General features: G+C 41.4%; 1 protein-coding gene across 1 annotated transcript in view; it reads right to left on the bottom strand.

The window, feature by feature from the left end:
- The window catches only part of LOC124607422 (serine/threonine-protein phosphatase PP1-alpha-like), a 558,241-nt gene that overhangs the window by 28,018 nt on the left and 505,986 nt on the right, over positions 1-24,237 (bottom strand). Inside the window, exons 3-4 of the mRNA XM_047139747.1 lie at positions 3,251-3,358; positions 3,060-3,148 (exon numbers count right to left, since the gene is read on the bottom strand). Coding sequence (XP_046995703.1) covers positions 3,060-3,148; positions 3,251-3,358 — 197 coding nt within the window. The remainder of the gene's footprint in view (positions 1-3,059; positions 3,149-3,250; positions 3,359-24,237) is intronic.

Genomic DNA, 24,237 nt, shown 5'->3' with positions numbered 1-24,237 from the left:
AATATTTTTTTTTTAAAAATTATCGAAATAATTTTTGTCTGTTTGACACTCATAACAAAGTTCGGAATAAGTTTGGTGCTTATGACAGAATGTTAATAGCAATAAATCATAGTCTGTAAATTCTCCTCCTGCCAGTCCAGCTACATATTTATCTCTATGTAAATTAACAATAATATTATCTAAAGATGTATCATTATATGTTCGACATTTGTTTGTGCAGTGCAAGTTTAATGATTTTAAAATGATAAAAAATGTACTGGAATTTTGTTGCCATTAATTAGCCATTTCAAAGTCAGAATCCCCACACTCACCAATATTTTCTTTAAACATCAATAGCTTTTTTTAAACCACTAATTCAGATTTACCAAAAATGCATTTACATTGCCATTTAGACCTCTATACGGGCTAACAGCTATTATATTTCATTCAGTCTTAGAGAGCTTAACACTGCATATACACTCCTGGAAATGGAAAAAAGAACACATTGACACCGGTGTGTCAGACCCACCATATTTGCTCCGGACACTGCGAGAGGGCTGTACAAGCAATGATCACACGCACGGCACAGCGAACACACCAGGAACCGCGGTGTTGGCCGTCGAATGGCGCTAGCTGCGCAGCATTTGTGCACCGCCGCCGTCAGTGTCAGCCAGTTTGCCGTGGCATACGGAGCTCCATCGCAGTCTTTAACACTGGTAGCATGCCGCGACAGCGTGGACGTGAACCGTATGTGCATTGACGGACTTTGAGCGAGGGCGTATAGTGGGCATGCGGGAGGCCGGGTGGACGTACCGCCGAATTGCTCAACACGTGGGGCGTGAGGTCTCCACAGTACATCGATGTTGACGCCAGTGGTCGGCGGAAGGTGCACGTGCCCGTCGACCTGGGACCGGACCGCAGCGACGCACGGATGCACGCCAAGACCGTAGGATCCTACGCAGTGCCGTAGGGGATCGCACCGCCACTTCCCAGCAAATTAGGGACACTGTTGCTCCTGGGGTATCGGCGAGGACCATTCGCAACCGTCTCCATGAAGCTGGGCTACGGTCCCGCACACCGTTAGGCCGTCTTCCGCTCACGCCCCAACATCGTGCAGCCCGCCTCCAGTGGTGTCGCGACAGGCGTGAATGGAGGGATGAATGGAGACGTGTCGTCTTCAGCGATGAGAGTCGCTTCTGCCTTGGTGCCAATGATGGTCGTATGCGTGTTTGGCGCCGTGCAGGTGAGCGCCACAATCAGGACTGCATACGACCGAGGCACACAGGGCCAACACCCGGCATCATGGTGTGGGGAGCGATCTCCTACACTGGCCGTACACCACTGGTGATCGTCGAGGGGACACTGAATAGTGCACGGTACATCCAAACCGTCATCGAACCCATCGTTCTACCATTCCTAGACCGGCAAGGGAACTTGCTGTTCCAACAGGACAATGCACGTCCGCATGTATCCCGTGCCACCCAACGTGCTCTAGAAGGTGTAAGTCAACTACCCTGGCCAGCAAGATCTCCGGATCTGTCCCCCATTGAGCATGTTTGGGACTGGATGAAGCGTCGTCTCACGCGGTCTGCACGTCCAGCACGAACGCTGGTCCAACTGAGGCGCCAGATGGAAATGGCATGGCAAGCTGTTCCACAGGACTACATCCAGCATCTCTACGATCGTCTCCATGGGAGAATAGCAGCCTGCATTGCTGCGAAAGGTGGATATACACTGTACTAGTGCCGACATTGTGCATGCTCTGTTGCCTGTGTCTATGTGCCTGTGGTTCTGTCAGTGTGATCATGTGATGTATCTGACCCCAGGAATGTGTCAATAAAGTTTCCCCTTCCTGGGACAATGAATTCACGGTGTTCTTATTTCAATTTCCAGGAGTGTATATCTGAATAATATGATGTCATGCTGAGTTTGGAAATTTAAAACCATGTTTGACTGAAAACTTAGAAGAGGAATTTCAAGAAAAGTAAGTGACATGCTTTGTCCAGTTTCATTCTGTGACACAAAATTATGCAAAACCTTAAAAATTTTTCACTGATATCCACTTTAGGTGCTGATTACCTTCCCTACAGTCTTGATTGTGCAAGAAGTGATATTCACATTTTTTTGAAAATGATGAAGTGGTTAAGGAGATGACGTGTCATCTGAAATGACTTGCAGGTGTCAACATTTTTGCAGAGCGAATGAAAAAAATATTTCATTTTCTATGTTAATTATGCGGAAAAATAGTCTTAATATGTAGGTAGCATCTATATGTAAATCATTGAAAATGGGTTTCAACTTTCACATTTGTTTTAATTTTCAGTCCTTTCAGAGACAGAAAATAATCCTCACTTAGATGATGCAGTAGTAAAATTTATGAACTCAGACACATCAATAACAATAAAAAGGCTGTTTGTTGGTACTGCTAGTTTCAGTGTAAGTTAGAACATGCAACTATTTCTTGTATTAGATTATTTAGTAAAAGAAGGTCAGTTGTATGCAGCATTGTGTAACCTGACAAAAATTTATGTTAGTAATGGACTGATGTTTTTAATTTCAATTAATTTTGTGGTAATCACTATATTTACAAGTCTGCTTCTTACTAAAACTTTTATTTTATTTTAGTTCTGGCTCAACAGTCTAGACTCTAGAGGGAGAGTAGTGATGAGGTTGAGATTGTTGCCTCCTGGTGCCACAACATTCAAATTGAGGCTGATGAGTGTAAATCTGACACAGTTCTCAAAAAACATTATAATCAGAATCTGGTCCAAAGAAGGGAAAGAAAAGTGTCAATGTACGTAACAGAATCAACTCTGTTAGTTATAAAGTTTCTGTCAGGCACATCACTATTGACAGCACTGTTTTGGCTTTTCAAGATGACTAGGTCGTACAGAGTATAGTCTCCACACACTCCTCAACTCTTAGCAACTGCTTACTCCTCTCAGAGTTTATCTGGGTAGTCTGCATGAGCAATGAAAGCCCTTCAATTCGACAACTTTAGCTATCATTGTAATCTTTCACTCACTAAATGTAATCCAAACTTTAATTTGATTTAAGTGAAAATGATAAGTGTTTCTCACCAACTGGCAGGCAGTTGAACAGATCAGTGAAGGTCTTCCACAATTTCACACTATATCGCCTTTTGCACTCATCATAGAACCCATAAACTCTGAAAAAAAGAATGGAATTATGGAAGAGTTTTGTACACAACATATATTAATATCAGAGTCAGAAAAAAGTTATTTGCAATTAGTGATGCAAGTTCCATTACCTGTTAATGCTTGCACATTCATGGTTCCCTCTTAGTAAGAAGAAGTTATTGGGATACTTTAGTTTGTATGCTAACAGCAGACAGATTGTTTCTAGAGAATTCTTTCCCCTGTAACAAAATGAGAAAATAGTTTTAGCTTACATCATATGAAGTTTTCTTCTGCTTGCAACTCTACGTTTACTGTAACATCAGGCATATTTTATGTGGCAGATGAAAATCCAAGACAACAAATTACAAAATGTTTTCGTGTGTTGTCTAATTAGTGCATCAAAATACTATTCATTTACATTTTCTTTAATGTAGAACAAGTTATTCACTTTTAACATAACACAGACAAAACATAAAGTTACAGTTAAGCTAAGAACAATGTCAGGAGCCAAAATAATGCTTGTTATATATGTTGTGGTGTATTAGGATCATGATTAAGTTTTCACCTTTGGTTTTCAAAGGGATTACTTTACATATAACAGTGTACCACTGGTTCCTAAACTTCAGAAATATCAGTACAACAGATACTATCATATTAAGTCAAACCGCAATTTAGTATCTCCTACCCATGAGGAAGCTTTGACAGGGGTACTATTTTAGGCTGTGGAAGGTGAGAGTGAAAGAATGAGGGGATGAAAACTGGATAACATAGTTTCATAAAAAAAACTGCAAATAGTAACAGTAGAGAAACTAACACTATGTTCTTTGAGGTGAAAAGGTAAAGTATTATGGCATTGTTGGCTAGGAGATATGTGGGATTTTGTTCAGTTACCTAACACAAAATCCTTTTCTTGCTCATATACAGTGGCACACATTCTTTTTGAGTCTATGTAAAAGTTTTATCTCTCCAGTGCAGGTGGTAGTGATGGATGTATATAGGATTTCATGTCATGTATGTGTTGTTTTGCTGTTATTTTTAATGACAAAGATGTGTGTGTGTGTGTGTGAGAGAGAGAGAGAGAGAGAGAGAGAGAGAGAGAGAGAGAGAGAGAGAGAGAGAGAGAGAGAGAGAGAGAGTGAGAGAGTGAGAGAGGAGGGGGGGGGGACATTGCACAGCCTGCCCCTCACTCATAGTACCAATGTTGCCATGAGGCTAACATTGACCTCCTACAGACAGATAGCTGTAGGTAGTGTCATATGCCCTCAATTCATGATGCACTGTCGAGAGTATGGAATTTAACCTAGGACATGGATGCAAAGTTTCATGGTCAGTGGGGTTGTATCCCACCACCTCTCCTCCACTTGCTGGCCAAATGAGGCAATGGAAATTTCTTCACCTATCAGAATTCGAATCAGACACTTCCAAGTTAAGTACCATTGCACAAGTGTGTGTTAGCACTTTTGGCTACAGAGTAACTGCATAATACAATTACATAAAAGAGAAGTGATTCATTGCACTAGTGTTGGGTCTTTTGAAACTAGTTAGTTTTCACTTGTTAAGACACTGGACTTACATTCTGGAGGATGATAGTTTTGATTACCCATATTTAGGTTTTCCATAATTTTTTGAAATTGTTTATGTAAAGCAATGCTATGACAGGTTCCTTTGATAGTGGATGGCCAATTTCCTTGTCCATCCTTTCCTAATCCAAGCTTGTAGTCCATCTCTACTGACCGCATCACTGACTTCCCACCCCAATGGTCTCTTTTTGGTTCTGTTTCTGGAAAAGATGAAAAACATTCAGGAGCAAATCTAATGGCAGAAGAGTTCTTAAAAAATGTAAATGTATTTATGAGCAGTCTGTTCACAACTGATGAACTTACTGTGGCAAGGTATGTCATTGTATAGTAGCTACTAAATAATACTCGCAGGTTTATGAACTACAGCTTGGTGTCAGGTGTGCGCCACCAGTATGGCTTGGTAAAGGGACACAACACAGTTGGTAAAAGGTAATTTTGCTTGAGTTAGTCCTGAGTTCCACTAACTGATATTACTCTTGAACTACTTGTAGTTACACTGAGGTCTATAATGAACACTTATCACTCATGTGGGGGGCACTCAAATCTGAGCTGAGTAGCCAATTTGAATCATGGTGGTGGAAGAAATTTTCATTTCCAGTATTTGGTTGGCGAGGTGGGTGCCAGGTGATAGGCTACAGTTCCTGGTCAGCAAACTCCAGGCCCAAGTTGAAATGATCATATCCCAAAGCTCTCTTCAGTGCCTCTTGGGGCAGCCAGATGGTGTGAACAGAGACAATGTTTTGCTGCTAGTAACAGATGGTGCTTAATAGATGGCTACAGCAGCCAAGGAGCTTCAGCTTCTCTAACCCCCAATGTTGTATGTCACTCATTTTTCACATGAGTTACACAGAGTGGCAGAGGAGATGCAATCAAATTACCCTGATGTGAACTAGTTAATTTACTATGGCAAGAAAGTACATGTGAAAGCTTTGTTACAGCTGCAAAAATTCAAGGACCAAGCACCTTCACTGCCACTCTGCCATCAACCCGTTCTTACACAATGCATTTCTTGGCTTAATTCTGCTGATTATTACTGCATTAACAATACTAAAATAAAGATGATTTTTTTTTGGGGCTTGATAGTATGAATAAAGTTCCATCAAAACTGTGAAAGATGTCTTTACATATACCTTGTCTGGAAACTTGGCATATGTGAACACCAACTTTTCAGTGTTATGAGCAGCCATCACATGCCTGGAAGCTGATGGTACTCAACTGTGTGATGCCCTGGATATTGCGCAACATGTGCAGAGTGAGTTGCACAAGCTCATGGTCATGTGGCTGACAAAGTGAACAACAAATTGCGAAGTATTTTCCAGCAGAATCCTGCATGTTCTACAATATGCCAAAGTTAGCGACAGTCTTTCTGGGAATGCCACAACATTAGAAGACAGAGTGGCCTTGCCTCATTCAAATACTCTCCTGTGACATGGAAAGGAGCTTTTCTGGGTATAATACTAACCTCACTGACAACCGAAGATCTTGGAAATGGAAAACCTGAAAATGGAACTTGTTATACAGAGCAGATCAGTGGAAACTGAAGATTGACAGGACATGTTATCTAATTTGGATTACTGTAAACAAGTTTTGTGCAGTAGTAAAATATTGGTTTTGTTGTTTGGATACGTGCCTTTGTTTTCACCATACTTCTTGTCTTTTTTCAAACACATGCAGACATTTCAGAAGTAAGTGGTAGTTAGTTTTAAGTGCTATACTCACATCATCTTTAGAAGTGAATTTTGTATCACAATGTATATTTAAAAAATCAACGATGTTTTTTGGATAAACTTATATAAGTCATATTTTATTTTTTTAGGTCATATTTATATAAGTTTTTTGTCATAAGTGCTTGCTGTGTTTTAGGTAACTAAAATCTGGACCCTAGTGATCAACTGCTGAACTTCAACTCTCCACACCAGTTGTTTGATGCAACAGTCGCACCTACATGTGAAAAGAAGATGGATCACAAGCATTTAAGCTGATCAGTCAGAACATTATGACCACCTAGCTAGTAGCCAGTTTGTCCACCTCTGGCATGGATAACAGTGGTGACACAGCGTGGTATGGAAGCAATGAGGCCTTGCCAGGTCGCTGGAGGAAGTTGGCACTGCATCTGCACCCACAACTCAACTGATTTCCACAAATTCCAGTGAGGGGGGCGATGAGCTCTGACACCCTGTTCAATCACATCCCAGATGTGTTCGATTGGGTTCAGCTCTGGCAAGTAGGGACCAGTATGTCAACTGGAACTCGCCACTGTGTTCCTCGAACCACTCCATCAAACTCCTGGCCTTGTGAGATGGTGCATTATCTTGTTGAAAAATGCCACTGCCGTCGCAAAACATGATCGTCAACCCATTGTACGATACTCCTTGGCCATCATGGTGCCTTGCACGAGCTCCACTGGATGCATGGATGCCCATTGTGAATGTTTCACAGAGCGTAATGGAGCTGGGATTGTCTCCATCCTGCTGTACTGGTGTCAAGGAGCTGTCTCCCCGGAAGGCGACGGATTCGTGCCCTCCCATCGGCATGATGAAGAATGTATTGGGATGCATCCAATCAGGTAATGCTGTGCCATTGCGCCAACATCAAGTGCCTATGATTATGTGCCCACTTCAGTTGTAGTTAGTTGCTGACGTCAAGATGTTGACATTGGAACATGCATGGGTCATCGGCTGCTAAGGCCCATCGTTAGGAATGTTTGGTGCACTGTGTGTTAAGACACACTTGTGCACTTCCCAGCACTGAAGTCTGGTGTTAGTTCTACCACAGTTCGTCGCCAGTCCTGTTTTACCAGTTTGCCCAGTCTACGACGTCCGACATCTGTAATGAGGAGCGGCTGCCTAATTCCATGCCATCTGGATGTGATTTCACCTCGGTTTCGCTACGTGTTGAAGATACACAGCACAGTACAGCACTCCTCGAACACCCAACAAGTCGTGCAGTTTCCGAAATGCTCGTGCCAAGCTTTCACGCCATCACAATCAGCCCTTGGTCAAACTCGAATAGATTGCGCGCCTTCCCCATTGTACACACGGACAGCACACTCATTGATACTATACTGGAGCGCCTAAGGAACTGGAATAGGCAGGCATATTCAAATACAGATATATGTCAACAGGCAGAAGACGACACTGGTATCGGCAACACCTATATAAGCCAACAAGTGTCTGGTGCAGTTGTTAGATTGGTCACTGCTGCTACAATGGCAGGTTATCAAGATTTAAGTGAGTTTGAATGTGGTGTTATAGTCAGCGCATGAGTGATGGGTCACAGCATCTCCGAGGTAGCGATGAAGTGGGGATTTTCTCAAACGATCATTTCACGAGTGTACTGTGAATATCAGGAATTTGGTAAAACATCAAATCTCCAGCATCACTGCAGCCTGTAAAAGACCCTGCAAGAATGAGACTAATGATGACTGAAGAGAATTGTTCAGCGTGACAGAAGTGCAAACCTTCTGCAAATTGCTGCAGATTTCAATGCTGGTCCATCGACAAGTGTCAGCACAAGAACCATTCAACAAAACAATCGATATGGTCTTTCGGAACCAAAGCCCACTCGTACACCCTTGATGACTGCATGACACAAAGCTTTACACCTCACCTGGGCCCTTCAACACTGACGTTGGACTATTGATGACTGGAAACATGTTGCTTGGTCGGACGAGTCTCATTTCAAATTGTATTGAGCGGATGGAATTGTACAAGTATGGAGACAACCTCATGAATCCATGGACCTTACATGTCAGCAGGGGACTGTTCAAGCTGGTGGGGGCTCTGTAATCATGTGGGGCGTGTACAGTTTGAATAATACGTCTAGGTATGACTGGCAGGTGACACGTAGGTAGCATCCCGTCTTGTCACCTGCTTCCATTCATGCCCATTGTGCAATCCGATGGACTTGAGAAATTCCAGCAGGACAATGCGGCACTCCATACGTCCAGAATTGCTAGAGAGTGGCTCCAGGAACACTCTTCTGACTTTAAACACTTCCGCTGGCCATCAGACTCTCCAGACATGAACATTATTGACCATATCTGGTATGCCTCGCAACGTGCTGTTGAGAAGAGACCGCCACCCCTTCGCACTCTTCCTGATTTATGGACAGCCCTGCAGCAATCATGGTGTCAATTCCATCCAGCACTATTTGTGACATTAGTCAAGTCCATGCCACATTGTGCTGCGGCACTTCAGCATGCTCGTGGGGGCCCTACACGATATTGGGCAAGTGTACCAGTTTCTTTGGCTCTTCAGAGTGTAAGCACCGTCCGTGTGTCTGACTAGTAGTCATTCCTCGCCAAGAGACCCTGCTGTCGCCTGGGTGGGTTTATATCCATAGTAGGTTGGTGGTCATAATGTTCTGGCTGATCATTGTATTTGTTTTGGATACTATTTGTAGAGAACAGTGCCAGAGAGTTCAGTGGGGTCATCCAATTAATAATCATAAAAAAATGCTTGGTGCTTTTTCAGTAACTGAGAAGCTAAATGAACAAGTTTTTAAATTTAGATCGGATGTCTGTTGCAGGTTTCGACTAGCTGGATTGTCATTTGAAGAAACATATACAACTGCAAAATTCTGCCAGCAGAAATTGTATTCAACTGATTGAAATGCTTGAAATTACAATAAGGTGGTGGTCTTTTTATTGGCTCTACCCAGCGTCTTCACGGGGACATCACATTGGATTTGGCTATGTTAGTGGTCTAGGGCGGCCAGATGCCAGATGCTGTTCCCTGTTGATACGACTGACCTGGCAATCCTGTTTTCTCTTTAATACTCTGTATGCAACTCATCACTGCCGTTTGGTAACGGATGAAAGGATTCTCACTTAACTGTCGCATTGAAGATTTAATGCTTCTAAAAAAATTACATGTGGGGATCACTGTCTGATTCCCTCTGCAGGCATTCTAGGGGGCTTTAGATCACCTTCTTCCTGAAGGTGCAGTTGCAACCTTTGCTGAAGTTTCAGAATATTCCTCAATCAAAGATACACCACGGATGGTCACGACACACTCTTAAGGGGTGGCCATACCGAGGTTAAAATCAAAAACTACGTTGAATTTGTGGGAGAAGTAAGTAGGTCGATAATTAATTAGAAAATTTTGTTAATCAATAAGTAATAAAAATGGAATATTAATTTAATATATGTTCTTGAGACGACTTGTGACGGAGATTTTCTCTGTTGCACACTGACACAGCGTATTTTCAATGATACGTATGATGATTTAATGTAATTTGTACATAATTAATTTTTTGATATAAATGTAAACTAATTCAGTGTATTTTGAAAATATGTTATTACGTTCTACTTAATTTTGACTGTGTGTAATTTATATGGAAAAGTGAATGCTTTGAGCTGATAGGAGAAATGTAGTTCCGAAAATTTCTATTAAGAGGGAAGTGAAATGAAAAAGGCCATTTAAGCTGGGACGTGGCAATGTAAGGACAGCCAGAAGGGACATGTCGTTTATTAGTGGGTAACTGGGATAATTTTGCAGAAAAGAGGCAGTTTTCTTTGTTTTAACAGCATGAAGGGATAACTTCAAGACGAGAATTATGGTCAGAACCAGTAGAAACAATAATAGCAGCATTTTTGCGCTGAAATACCAAAATTTAAGAGGAGATCACAATTTTACCGAGTCTATCAATGGAGAAAATAAAGACAGAAGAGGAAGAAGACTTAAGAGACAAGATTTAAGAACTAAAGATTCAGTAGATCAACACTGAAGGTAGAAGATGATCAAGACAATGAAAGTATGAGAACGGACCAGCCGTCATCACAAGCCGCGAGTATTCCTGCACTAACAGAGACTGCATTATTTCGAGCAAGAAATGAGGAAGTTCACCGTGAACTACAGCGGTGGCATGGATTCTGTTATAAAGGCGATTACTAGCGATCATTTGTGTTTGTTTGAGAAGTGGACTATGAATTGAGGAACTGTTCGTTAAAAGCTTTTACTGTGAGGACCAAAAAATATTAAATTTGGCAGTAAATTATTAATAAATGGATGCCACTCCAATACTTTGTTACACGAGCATCTATTGTTGGCTTAAAACTATATTCGTATACCATGCCAGCACATCCCATTCTGGAGAGTTAAAGAGTCTTTATCAGCAAGCAAGTAGTTTAGGCCATTTACCATTTTACAGCCAACTTTACATACGAGGTGTGACTGGAAAGTTATAAGAATGGGCTTGTACTTGTACAATGGTGATACTTACATGCTACTGTGATGCTTCTGCTTCAAAATAGCCCATTTCTGACTGAACACGCCCACTCCAACGGTGTTTCCATTTTTGGAAATATTCCTGGAATTTTTTTTCCTCTAGTGTGTCAAGGACGCTCTCCATATTTGCGTGGATGTCTTCAGTCGAGTCAAACTGCTTTCCTTTCAGTGAAAATTTCGGTTTAGGAAACAGACAGAAGTCCATAGGGGTCAAATCAGGGGAATATGGCGGTTGTGGAAGCACAGTAATTTTGAATTTGCTCAAAAATTCAACGATGGAAAAGACACGATGTGCCAGAGCATTGTCACGGTGAAGCACTCAACTCCTGTCTTTCCACAATGCAGGCCTTTTCTTCCACACCTTCTCGCGCAAACGCTCAAGGACACATTTGTAGTATTCCTAGTTAATTGTCTGTCCTCCAGGGGTAAATTCATGATGCACAATACCGGTAGAATCGAAAAAAAATCACCAAAATTGTCTTCACCTTCGACTGACTTTGCCGTGCTTTTTCAGTCGTGGTGAACCTGGAGTCTTCCACTGCGAAGACTGCACTTTGGTTTTAGGATCATATCCATATACCCACGATTCGCCATCTGTAATTACCTTATTTAACAAATCTGGGCCATTTTTACTCCGATTAATAAGATCTTGGCACACTTCAAGTCAGTATTGTCTCTGATCACTTGACAACACTTTTGTTACGAATATAGTGGACAATCGACGCATGTTCAGATCTTCAGTTAAAATTGACTGAACTGCATAGAAACTTAAATTAAGTTCATCAGCCATCTCCCTAATTGTAAGCCTACGATCAGAACGCACTAAGTCGCGAACATTCACAACATTTTCTTTCGTTTTCGAGATGGAAGGAGGGCCAGACAGTGGTTCGTGTTCAGATGATTTGCGACCATTTTTAAATCTGTTGAACCAGACAAAAACATTTTACTGGCTCATACATTTATCTCCAAAAGCTGTTTTTAATAGTTCGTATCTCAGAAGCTGATTTCCTGGTTTCGAAACAAAATTTCACACAAACTCGTTGCTCTGTTTTTACATCCATTTTCACATAGACAGAATCTGGCAACAAGTCCTAACAGACCCGCACTCAGCCAACTGCCAGAACGAACTGAATAAAGCGCAGTTTCCTATCAGAGGGCGTTCAAGAACAAGGCAATGGCTCGCTCCTCATCCTCCGTGTGCCTGCCCGCCAAACCAGTAAGCAGTAGCGGATCCATTCTTAAAATTTTCCAATCACACCTCGTCTGTTCGAGACGACTCATTGCAAGATGAGGAAAAATCGATTTTTTTTTACCGAACAGTTTGCTCAAAGTCGAATGTGAAACACTGCATAGAGGAGAACACGCACGAATCTCAAAAGAGCAATATCCCGCAGCAGCTGACAATCGCTGGAGCTGTACATTAGTCGAAGTGTTTCGCACCGGGACGACAGCGCATAGCCCGGCGCAACACCGAGTCCTGGGCGCTCCACGCAACTTGTATCGTACGATTAAAAAAAAAGAATTAATTTAAATAGGTGAAGCGAAGCTACGTCCGTCTCTGTAGTTAGTTTACCAGTAAAGCTTTTAATTTTTGGGCAAAATTTTTTTGAGATTTTAACTAAAGATAAATGACAGTGAAGAAAGTTGAAACCGCATCAATTAATTCAGAACAATAAACTGACATATATTTGATTTCACACTCAAACACAGAATTTTCTCTCAGACCAATGTTTTGCTCCATTCTTTGGCTCCAGTAGTGAAATCATTCTTTCTTGACAGTAAAGCGTTAAACAGAGTCTCATTTATTAACTTCTCTGCCTTTAGTGACTTCGCAATTTAGGCTAAATTTTTGTTTGTAAAGATACGTCCATTTGTAACGTTTCCCGTTAACATGTATTAATAAAACAAAACTTGATTGACACGATAGCATCTTTCGGTAGACATCTCATGTCACAAGCTTCTGCCCGATTATAATTTTTCTTGCAGATTGCTCAATAAATTTCAATAATTCACTTCAATTTAATTTATACATTCCTAGTTACACACAAGAAAAGTCGCGCTAACTGTATTAATAAACAGTAAGTCAGTCATAACAGGGAAATAACTTATCTATGAGAATAGCTATAGAAAAGTTACCGTGGTTCCTTATTTGTACGTGTTTTATGTACGTGTGACTGTGCGTATCTGCGTATGTGGAATTAATTCACCTGTCAGAGATAAGAGAAGAAGTTATTGAATTATTTTGGCGTAACAGTAGCAGGAGAAGGGACACCATTATGTGTGTGGTCATGGACAGTGAACCCTGTTCCGTGATATTCAAGTGTGCTTCTATTGCTCAGGTAGTCAGTCAGACATATTAAATTAGTTATTAGCTTTTTAGACAGAGATGATAACGATGTTCCACAGGTATACAAATATTTTCCTCCAATTTTACGACCAAATAATTAAAAGCATTAATAAGTTACACATTATCGCCAAGATGGCGATCCCCGTTAGAATAGAGTCTTTTTAAAGAAGAGCTCGGTTTCACTAACAGAGATCTACCAGAAAACGGAAGTTGACCTTACGAAGGTAGCCAGATCATGGCAACCAGAATGGTTCTTTCAGAAGCTGCTGCAAAAAGCCGAACCGTAAGAGGAGTGCCACTCTGGTTAGTCGAATGCGCGGTGCGGGGACTTTCAAGTAGAAGCACGGAGGAACAGCTACCCTTATTCTTTGGCTGTACTTCAAACGAACAACACGGTGCTTCCGGTGACCAGTGTTGTCAGGCACCAACTGCATCACGTAGACCGACAGTTTAGGCGCCATGGTGGCAGAAGTTTACCTAATTGCTGACGGGAGCTTAGGCAAGGCTACCGTATCAACGAGCAGTCATTTCAAGCGTGTTATTGCTCGTTGAGTCGCAATGACTAACTGTCTAATTGTCCGCCCCCGGTAGCTGAGTGGCAGTCAGACGACATTTACATTTATGCCGGCACGGTAACTCAGCGTGTTCGGTCAGAGGGTTAGCTGCCCTCTGTAATAATAATAATAATAATAATAAAAAAAAGCTGAGTTACTCGATCAACAACGAACTTAAACGGATGTCTTACGATGTCGGCCCCAAGCAGATGCAACGAACCAAGGCGAACAAAATGAGATTTAAAATAATAATAATAAAAACAAGTGGTCAGCACGACAGGATGTCAATGCTAAGGGTCCGGGTTCGATTCTCGGCTGTGTCGGAGAGTTTTTCCGCTCAGGGACTGGTTGTTGTGTTGTTCTAATCATTATCATTTCATCCCCATCGGCCTGCAAGTCGCCGATGTGGCGTCAAATCGAAATACTTGCACCCGGCGAATGGTCCACCCCGTTGGAGGCCCTAGTCACACGACATTTACATTTTTACTGTCTAATTCAGTGATGGTAGCGCGAATGTACGGGTACAAATGTCACCGAACCACTACATTATGCTTGCAGCCACTGTGACGTAACGAGGTTGCGCAGTGCTTAGGTTAGCACAGTGGGGTCGCATTCTGGAGAAAGCCGATTCAAATCCCCGTCTGGCCACCCAGACTTAGATTTGCCTCGATTTACCTAAATCACTTAAGGCAAATGCCAGGATGGTTCCCTTGAAAAGGTTTGCGCCCGAACTTCCTTCTCCATCCTTCCGTAATCCGAGCTCGTGCTCCGCCTGCAATGATCCCGTTATCGACAGGGCTTTGAACCTAATTTTCGTTCCTTCCCTTTTTGCAGCACTTATGGCAAGGCCAGATGTTGTACTGTCGTTGTATCATTACCTGAAAGTGTATGTCCCTCGCTTCCCTCATTGTCGAAGACTTATTTACCCGTGATTGTCATTATCCAATTATCTGAGTAATTTTTGCGTTATATTTTTCTATCCAAGTTCTATGAAGAGGGTCTCTCCGCTACCCATTTCAATGCAATTAAGCTCGTCAGTCAGTGTTCTTTCTTTGTAGGTGCTTTAAAAATCACAATATATCTGTTTTATTCAAATCTGCTGAGCTTCGCGGTACGCCAGTGCTCTTAGAGATTATAATGGGTAGTACAACTGGGTATTACTAATTGCATACGCAACTGTGTCGAAAACGCGCACTACTGTTGTGAATCACGGAGAAACTGACCTTCTTACTTGTGACAGGAAAGCTGAATGTATGCAATAAATCTGTACGTAATAAAGGTGTCCCAGGAGGATTGATCAATATTCAGAGATGAGGCAGAAAAGAATTCTTGTAAACATGGGCTCTAAAATGCATACTTCAAGAGGTGCAAGCACTTATTCAATAGAAGAGATGTATTTCACATTAGCGCAGATGAACAAGTCCTCACTTTTTGGGTGCAGTTTGACGACGACTTTTACCTTCCGACTGTTTGCATCGTCTTGGTAAATGAGGAGTGCCTGTAGTTTGTTTTACGGCAAAGAATTCGGTACAGATTTTGCGACCCAACGTTTTTGACGACACCAAGGGTTGGTCTGTATGAGGTATGGCATAAAATTGCGTAGGGGCAAGCTATGCAGTGTATCCATCCACCTCATAACGAATTCAACTATACTGCAAGTTAATGATAGTCGAACGCTAACTCATTTTATTTCCATTATTCGGATAACTGTCTATATAATTTTTAAATTTATGGGCGGTGGACTAGAAATACGTTAAACCTTGGAAGAAATGTTATAATCGAGCTTTGGTTTCTTTGTTTGGTATGCGACAACTGAACACGAAGAACACGTTTACCAATAGTCCCACGCAATGGGAAGTATGTGAGAGGATAAAGAAGTACACATTAAGGTAATTTATCAACGTAATCAGAGGCGAATCCAGGAGAGATATGGCGATGGCTATGGAACTGTATTCCCCCCCCCCCCTTTTTTTTTTTTTTTTTAAAAAAAATCTTTTCAAGGTGGCTTTCAGACTTGACAATCTCGAAAAGTTTGTCGCTGTTGTAACTGTTATTATAACAGATTAGGAAACCACCTTTGCTTACTCTAGAGAATTTAGAGATAGTACGATGATACAAAACTGCTATCAGCTCAGTCCACGCCCCAACCAAAATCCTGGATTCGTCTTTGAATGTAATACACGTCACGAACTAATGACCGAGCAGTTCACTACTAGGCTTGGCAAAACTCAGAATAGTTATACGTACCTGGGAAATAAATTTCTAAATGCACAACGTCCACAAACACTCCTGTTTAATTAAAGACTTTCAGGAACCACTTACCAAAATGCCATTTAAACAAGACATTTTTTACAACTCAGAGATTCGCTGCAGATAGGATGGCTTTACATTTGGATTCTTACTGTCCATAAATTTGCAAGTAAATTTGAAATTATTTATTGTTATCTTAACTGCTGTGCTTTATTGTTTTCTTTAGTAAAGTGTATTCTTAATTTATTCAAATGATGACGACATCGACTGCATGTATAATGCTCCAAGATAATCGAATAAATTCAGATGAATCCATTTGCATGTTAGGTGAATCGTAAACTTAACACTAGTGTCAGTTAGCGACCTTGGTTACAAAAGAGGGTGGCTTCAACCTGTTCAGAGTTCATGTAAACGACCGACCTCAAAGTAACTTTTCATAATGTGTGAGAAACATTTATGTGGAACCTGTCCAAAAACTCGTAACCTTTAATCTCAAGTACGATCTCCCTGCTAATCGCCGCTATATGCAGAGTGACAATTATTCAACTATATTAAATAAAATTGTCATAACTTCTTAATGATTTGCGTTAGGACGTTCAAAATGCACGATTGGCCGCGGGGCACGATGGGAATTAGTATGCGCAGGTATGGTTTGGTTTAGCGACGAAGCCCAGTTTCATTTGGATAGATTCGTCAATAAGCAAAATTGGTGCATTTGGGGGACTGAGAATCCGCAATTCGGGATCGAGAAGTCTCTTCACCCTCAATGGGTGACTGTGTGGTGTGCATTATTCGTTCACGAAATAATCAGTGCGATATTCCTTGATCGCACGGTGACTACCGAACGGTACGTGAAGGTTCTGGAGGATGATTTCATCCCCATTATCCAAAGTGACCTGATTTTGACACTATGTGGTTCATGCAATACGGAGCTCGACCCCATCGGAGCAGGAGAGTGTTTGGCATCTCGGAGGAGCACTTTGAGGACCGCGTTCTGGCTCTGTGGTACCAAGAGGTCACTGGCGTGGGCTTCGATTGGCCGCCATATTCTCCGGATCTGAACATGTGCGACTCCTTTTTGTGGGGCTATACTAAAGACAAGGTGTACAGCAATAACCCCAAAACCACTGCTGAGCTGACAACAGCCATTCAGGAGGTCATCGACAGCATCGATGTTCCGACACTTCAGCGGGTCATACAGAACTTCGCTATTCGTCTGCGCCACATCATCGCCAAGGCTGACAGGCATATCGAACATATCATAACCTAAATCCGAATATCTGTAGCGACGTTTACATGTTTAATAAAGTGACTGCACGCTGTGGTTTGCAACTAATTAAAAATTTTTTCATATAGTTCAATAATTGTCACCCTGTACTTGTGTGTAATTACAATTTTGGTCGGGGAACAAAATGTCAGTAGCCAGAAATGCCTTCATAAACAAAGCCAAAATGTTTATCAACAATTAGACAGCTGCATCAAACGTGATGTTTGGCTAAATTTCCGAAGGAAAATGCCTCACTGATTGTCTTGAAACAGTGTGGCAAGTGAACCCTGAAATTTACGTTTGCAGCAATGTATAGAATAGGAAATTTTGTACTTAATTTTGTATGTAACATACCATTGGAGATCTGATAATTGAAGTTAACTAATGCATACCCATAAAATATGACTTCTTTGTATAAAAGGTGGAGCAGTAAACTTTGCGATAGTTTAGTAGCAATGTAACATTCTTCCCCCCCCCCCCCCCCCCCCCCCTTTTATTGTTCTAGGATTAATAACGGTTCTCGGCTGGATTATAATTACTCTGTATCCATGCCGGACAGAAACATTATGTTTAAGTGTACCGAAAGCCATGGTTTAGCCTGGTGCCATAAATCGGTATTGCGAAAGACGACTCACGCGCAACATCTTTGGACGATGGAGGAAGCAAGAACTTCACTTCTACAGATGTCTCTCGGGAGCTTTCGCCGTTCATCACTTACATTGCAGACACGCAAGTTCATTAGAATCAAGCACATTTTAATCAACATCCAGATCTGTTTTGGCGTAGGAATCTGTTACGTAAGAGTAGCGACTGCGTCTGGCATCGCTCCCGAATTGGCTGGAATGCTTTTGGCAGCACCCAGTCGTTAAATTCACAGACACGTCCAACAGCCTTGCGGCAAAAATATTGCATCCCTGGACAGATGTTATCTCTTATTCCATTACTCGCTTTCCTTCAATGTAATCAGCCTTAAAATATAATGCATCTTTCGATTTATGAACTACTATTCTCTCATCAGCACTGAGTAATGGAGACAAATTAGCAACGCTGACCGGTTTTCTCTGTTTTTAAATTGTACTCGTATATTTTCCTGAAACACTTAATTTGCCTTATTAGCACTTAGAAGCATTTGTCATTGAAGTTTATTGAAGTTTATTTATTTGCTGTTTTCTTTCAGTCTGTTATTTAGACACAAGAACAGACCAAATGTTCCACATGAATTGGCTTGAATATAACACATTATACTTTAATGTAATTTCAAATGTTTTACAATTTTGTACATGGTTGAAGCAGCAACAAGAAAGTTTCAAATGTATTAGTATTCTAAACATTACGGTATTTAAAGGGAAAAAAGTTACACAAAATATCTACATAAAAATACAATTTTTGAAAAAGAAAAAAATGTGAACGTAATCCACTTGGCCATCTGGTGCACGGATATATGTTCATCCGAAATCCAGAAGACACATGCTACTGGTCTGCTACACTATGCTGTATTGTTAGGTCATAAATATTGTAATTTATAATTCTGACAACACTGCCACACAACACTACACTACACAGTACTACACCAGTTACTGTAATTGATATCACAGCCAATCTAGATTTATTATTGTCCAGACAGTTAGCCCCTGCACATTGAGATACAAGTCAGGATTCACTGGAACTGTGCTATGTGCCTCTCAAGGTGTAGTGATTGGGAGACAGCTGTCAGGATCCCAGAAAATCCTTCCTAATCCTTCCCAAGGCTCATCTCATCATTGCTTCCAGAAGGTTGTTGTAGGTGGATGGATGTTACTTCACTTCGCATACTGTCTGCTGTGTCCACCAGTACATCCGCACACAGCCGTTCTCAGAGAAAAACCATATGGTGTGGCCTGCCTACAGTGAGGCGCCACATAGTTATGGTCGGAAGACATAGAGGGCGCTCATAACATGGACTATGTTATGCACCCGCCGTACCTCGCGCAAATAGTTCTCAAGCGCACATCCATCCGCCAATGCGGATACAAGGGCACGCACGGCTCCACTCAGGTAGTGTGTATCATCAGTTGTTACCACAGTAGAATCACTGAATCTCAAATCACTGTCCAGAAGAGCCCAAATGGACATTATATTAGTTATACACTGGTGAGCTTAACTTTCGCTTTCAAGTAACATAGCTCGATGAAACTTGGACCATACATACAAAGAACTGCTACAGTATAGTACAAAGGGGATACTGGAAGAAACACGCTAAGAGACGAACAGAAATTACACTTTCATTGAAAGACAATGATTACACTGAAGTCATTGTGATTCGTGATGGTTAACTGGACATCACAAACAGCGGGCAAATTTCTCATTATGGTGTGTGACTATCCTGGGCGAAAACCCACTCTCTGCTACGTGCTCCCATGCTGGTCACGAGGTTTATAGGGAGTTATTATGACAGGTCGTTCCATTCCTGCAGCAGGGCGGTAGACAACTAATGGGTGGTCGGCGACACATCCCACATATGCTCAGTGGAAGTTTAGTGTGGAGGCATAATGTTGCATGGGTTTACTGATCTCTAAATCTTTCAACACACCAGTAAACATTACTGTGACACTGTAACTCCCTCCCAATGGGCTTTTTTTCAGGGGTGCATTCGAACCAGTATTGTATTGCATGTTAGAAACCACGTTCATCTCCCTTTGTCTAGACCGGTAGTGACAGAAGTACACGAGAGTAAACCTAGAGTTTGAAATGTCAGCGCCATACTGTCCGAATATGTCATCAAAACTCTCTACTTACGCAACATAAGGTTTAAAATGTGATACACGTTCACAGATACACGTGCACAGAACGTAGTAAAATAAGCTTTGTATCTACTTTAACGGAAAACTGGAGAACTGAAAGTAACTTAAAGAGAGGAAAAAAGCCAAAAACTTCGGTAACAGTACTATTGACCTGCTACGGCATAACAAAGCTGTTATCACCATAACCACTTAGCATCAATGAGAGTTATCAGAATGTAAGACATAGTGTTATCAACGTCTTTGCATCACAAATCGTATAATAATAATAATAATAATAATAATAATAATAATATCCAATGCTTCAGAATGACTTTCGTTAAATTCAGCTAAACGATTAGGAGAATTAGAAAAGAAAGAAAGAAATTCTTGGGACCAAAATATGAGATTCGGAAATGGAAATAAAGACGTAATAAAAAATTTATGAAAATAAATAGAACCAATATCAGACACAATGAAGAAGAGAAGAGTTACACTCTATGGACACCTAGAATGGCTAGATAAAAAGATAACAAAAAGAATTTTTACCAGAACATTTTTTTGACAGGAACCCAAAAACATCAATGGCAGGGATCAAAAAAGTTAAAGCACACCTGAGAGAAATGGAAATAATGGAGACAGAAACAGGAGAAAGGATCAAAAAATTCAGAGAAAAAGTTTAAAAAAAAATGAAGAGTTTCCAGGAGGAAACAAAGAAATGAAGACGCAGTATGGACAGAAGAAAGAAGGCAAAAACATAGGGAAAGAATGAAAAACTGCTGGAATGAAAGAAAAGAGAAAAGAAAGAAGACATAAGTTATTTCATGTAATCCTTAGGAGGCCAAACCAATAAAAATTTAATATCCAAATCTTTCCTCCTGATGACAGTGGCCTGCCAGACAGATTAAATGTAAACGAAATGTGAGTGACTAATGAGTGGATTTTTAGAGTGTGCTGTCATCATCAACGATGGTGATAGAGGAGAGAAATCTTATGACAGCCTACTCCTCTCGAATAGGTTACACTTCATATGTCTTTATTGGAAGATGAAGGCCAATGTGCTGTACGGTTCAGCCTCTTGGAGTCGGTCACAGAGCGCCGGTTTCGTATGCATCCAAATCACGTTCACAATACGGGTTTCTTCATAAGTAACTGTGGAGTTTCAGGAGAAAACTGTGTGGAAAGTGCAAGACGTACAGAAAATAGACGCATATAGTGGATAGAGCGTCTCTTGAAGTTTTTAACTCATATTACTGGTGTTCGACATCGTGCCCATGTTGAACACTAGTAATGTGAGTTAAAAACTCCAAGAGACGATCTATCCACTATATGCGTCTATTTTCTGTACGTCTTGCACTTTCCACACAGTTTTCTCCTGAAACTCCACAGTTACTTATGAAGAAACCCGTATTGTGAACGTGATTTGGATGCATACGAAACCGGCGCTCTGGGACCGACTCCAAGAGGCTGAACCGTACGGCACATTGGCCTTCATCTTCCAATAAAGACATATGAAGTGTAACCTATTCAACAAGGGCACGATGATGAACACCAGTAATGTGGCACAGCAAACGTCAATACGTGCAACGTAATTCACTGAAGTTGCTAACCCACACTGCCCGGGAAGGTGCGACTAAAGCCCGATTTGGAAATATGTTTATTGGGTTGTCTATGTACAGGAGCGAACTAACTCAATGCGCCTGTCCCTTAACCCTTTGAGTACCATCGAAGCGCACGTGTCCTACGATAAGTTATCAAAGAACCAACTGGAATTTGTTGCATGTTATTGCTATGTACCAGTGTCCTACTGGTAAAGGGAAGCCTTATAATTACAAGCTGCACATGTAGGTTGCGCTGAGCTCAAGTTTCATTGTGAACTCTCGTCTCCGTATTGTCAAATCGAATTAGTTCGCACCTGCAGACAGGCATCCCAGTTTCCAGATTCGCAAAGGGGGCTGCCTTCGCAGCTTCATCTCGTCAACGACTTGCGCCTGCGAATTGATGCTTGCCACATCACAAACGAAGGCCATATTGAGCACCTAAAGTGAGAGATGCTCTCCCCACTAATGTGTGTGTGTTTTCAGTGTGTCTTGTATGTTTTGAGCAGTCGTCTTCTGAAACCCTGGAGGTACTTACGAAAAATCCTGTGTGTCCTACCCCCACCTCCCCCCCCACCCTTAACCCTGTTAGAAAAGGGAACGATTGGAAAGACTCTTTTCATAATGATAGTTCTGACTAAGACATTAATTAAAACAACCATACATTAATGATTTTGAAAGAATATTTGTAGTCAAAGGGTTAATGTAACAATCCATGGCGTGCGTTACGAATCGAAATTTGGAGAGATGCTCTGTCCGCTGATAAGTGTCATTTTTCTGTACGTCTTGCAGTTTTTTTTACACAGTTGTCTTCTGAAACCCCGGAGATACTTACGAGCAACCCTGTAAGTTGACTCACCCGGATTGATGTAAGGACGCAATGGCCATAAAATTTGCCTTAAGACGGCCAAAATAAAAATTGATTAACATGTTACTTACTATTGCGTAAGTCAAACAATAGCATTTCATTTGGGAAGTACGAATTTTCTATCAAATTTTGTCAAAGCAATATATTTGGGAAGTAGTGGATGCATTTTTATGAGGTTTTAATTATGTGATATTAACTGAAATACCTTACGAGAAAATAGACCCTGCTTCGATTGAGATAGATCAGTCGCTCAGGAGGCTGTTTTTAGAAAGCGCCGTAAAATAAGTGAAGCACTGCTCCCGGTTAGACTTGGTGGGACTGGCTTATGGAAGCTATGCCCCACAACTATTATCTCAATGCAAATTAAAATTGGTTCTAATTTATAGTAAATGTTTGCAACGTTAGGCATAATTTCTAAAAAGGAAAACAAGAGTGACAACTTAATCACGATAATGGGAGTTGCCACATGTTTTCAGCCAATGAGACACTAACGAGAGGATTAGGATTTGAGCAGGGCTTTGGTGTACAGTCTGATCAGATATTTTACGCTGCCACTTCTCATCCCTTGCCTCCCTAATATTGGCGATGGAAGAAAAAAACGGTTACATATTCAGGAACAGGAGTAGATCAGAGATGACTATGTAACTGTCTGATGTCTGTTCACGCCCTAACTGCAGCGGGAGATCGTATACGCTGACACACATTAGCGTAATAACATATGTCGAGGCTTCATTAATTTTGTGGCTCTAAGCATGTACTGTTACCTCTTGCTGGAAATGAATTTGAGAACAGATGTGCTAGCCTGAATGACCTTTACATTTGACCTGTCACTATTCTATCAGCCACGTGAAGCGAAATTCGCATCTGTACGCGGCAGCAAAAACACGTTGTCCCGATCAGTCACTGATCCCAAAACGACTTACATTCTGACAGAAGAACGCGACCTGCAGCGTTATAATGTGTTATTACCTCCTTTTATTATGAGTCTTTCGATCAGCTTCGACGCGTCTCTACTGCGTGGAGAATACATAGATTGACAACGATCTGGTGTAGTCCTCTTTATTGCCACTTTGTCACCAGCTGCAAAGCGACACTTTGTAGCAAGATAATATTGACGCCTACAAAACTTTTAGGTTAGAGAAACCTACCCTAGGGATCAAACACGATTTGCCTGATAAATTAGTGACATTGTATTCAGAGAACGTTCTTAGTTGCAGATTAGAGATAGAAAAAGTTAATACGATTTTAATAACTGCAGGAGCATCCAAGGTAAGGTACCAGAACTAGTATTGCTTCCTGAAGGTTGTAAAGCGCAGGTAGTGTTAGAAACAGTAACTTGGATGAAACCGGACGTTAATGACAACGGCACCCTAAATTCAGATTGGAATATTTATCGTAAGGATAGGTTAGTCACCAGTGCCGGCAGCGTGTTTATTGCAGTAAAGAATGCGATAAAATCTAGCGAGGCTGTCACGGATTCTGAGTGTGTATTAATCGAGGTGAAGTTAAGTACCAAAGATCGGTCAAAAATGGTAACCGTCTGGGTCGGGAGCACTAGTAGTAGAGCGCTTGCAGAATATCGCTAGTAATTTTCCTGATCATGCCGTTCTACCAGGTGGTGACTTCAACTTGCCACGTATAGACAGAGTGTCATGCTATCAAAACTGG

This window comes from Schistocerca americana, chromosome 3 (assembly GCF_021461395.2).
Source record: "Schistocerca americana isolate TAMUIC-IGC-003095 chromosome 3, iqSchAmer2.1, whole genome shotgun sequence".
In the NCBI taxonomy this organism is placed as follows: domain Eukaryota; kingdom Metazoa; phylum Arthropoda; class Insecta; order Orthoptera; family Acrididae; genus Schistocerca; species Schistocerca americana.
This window is presented reverse-complemented; position numbering and strand designations above follow the sequence as displayed.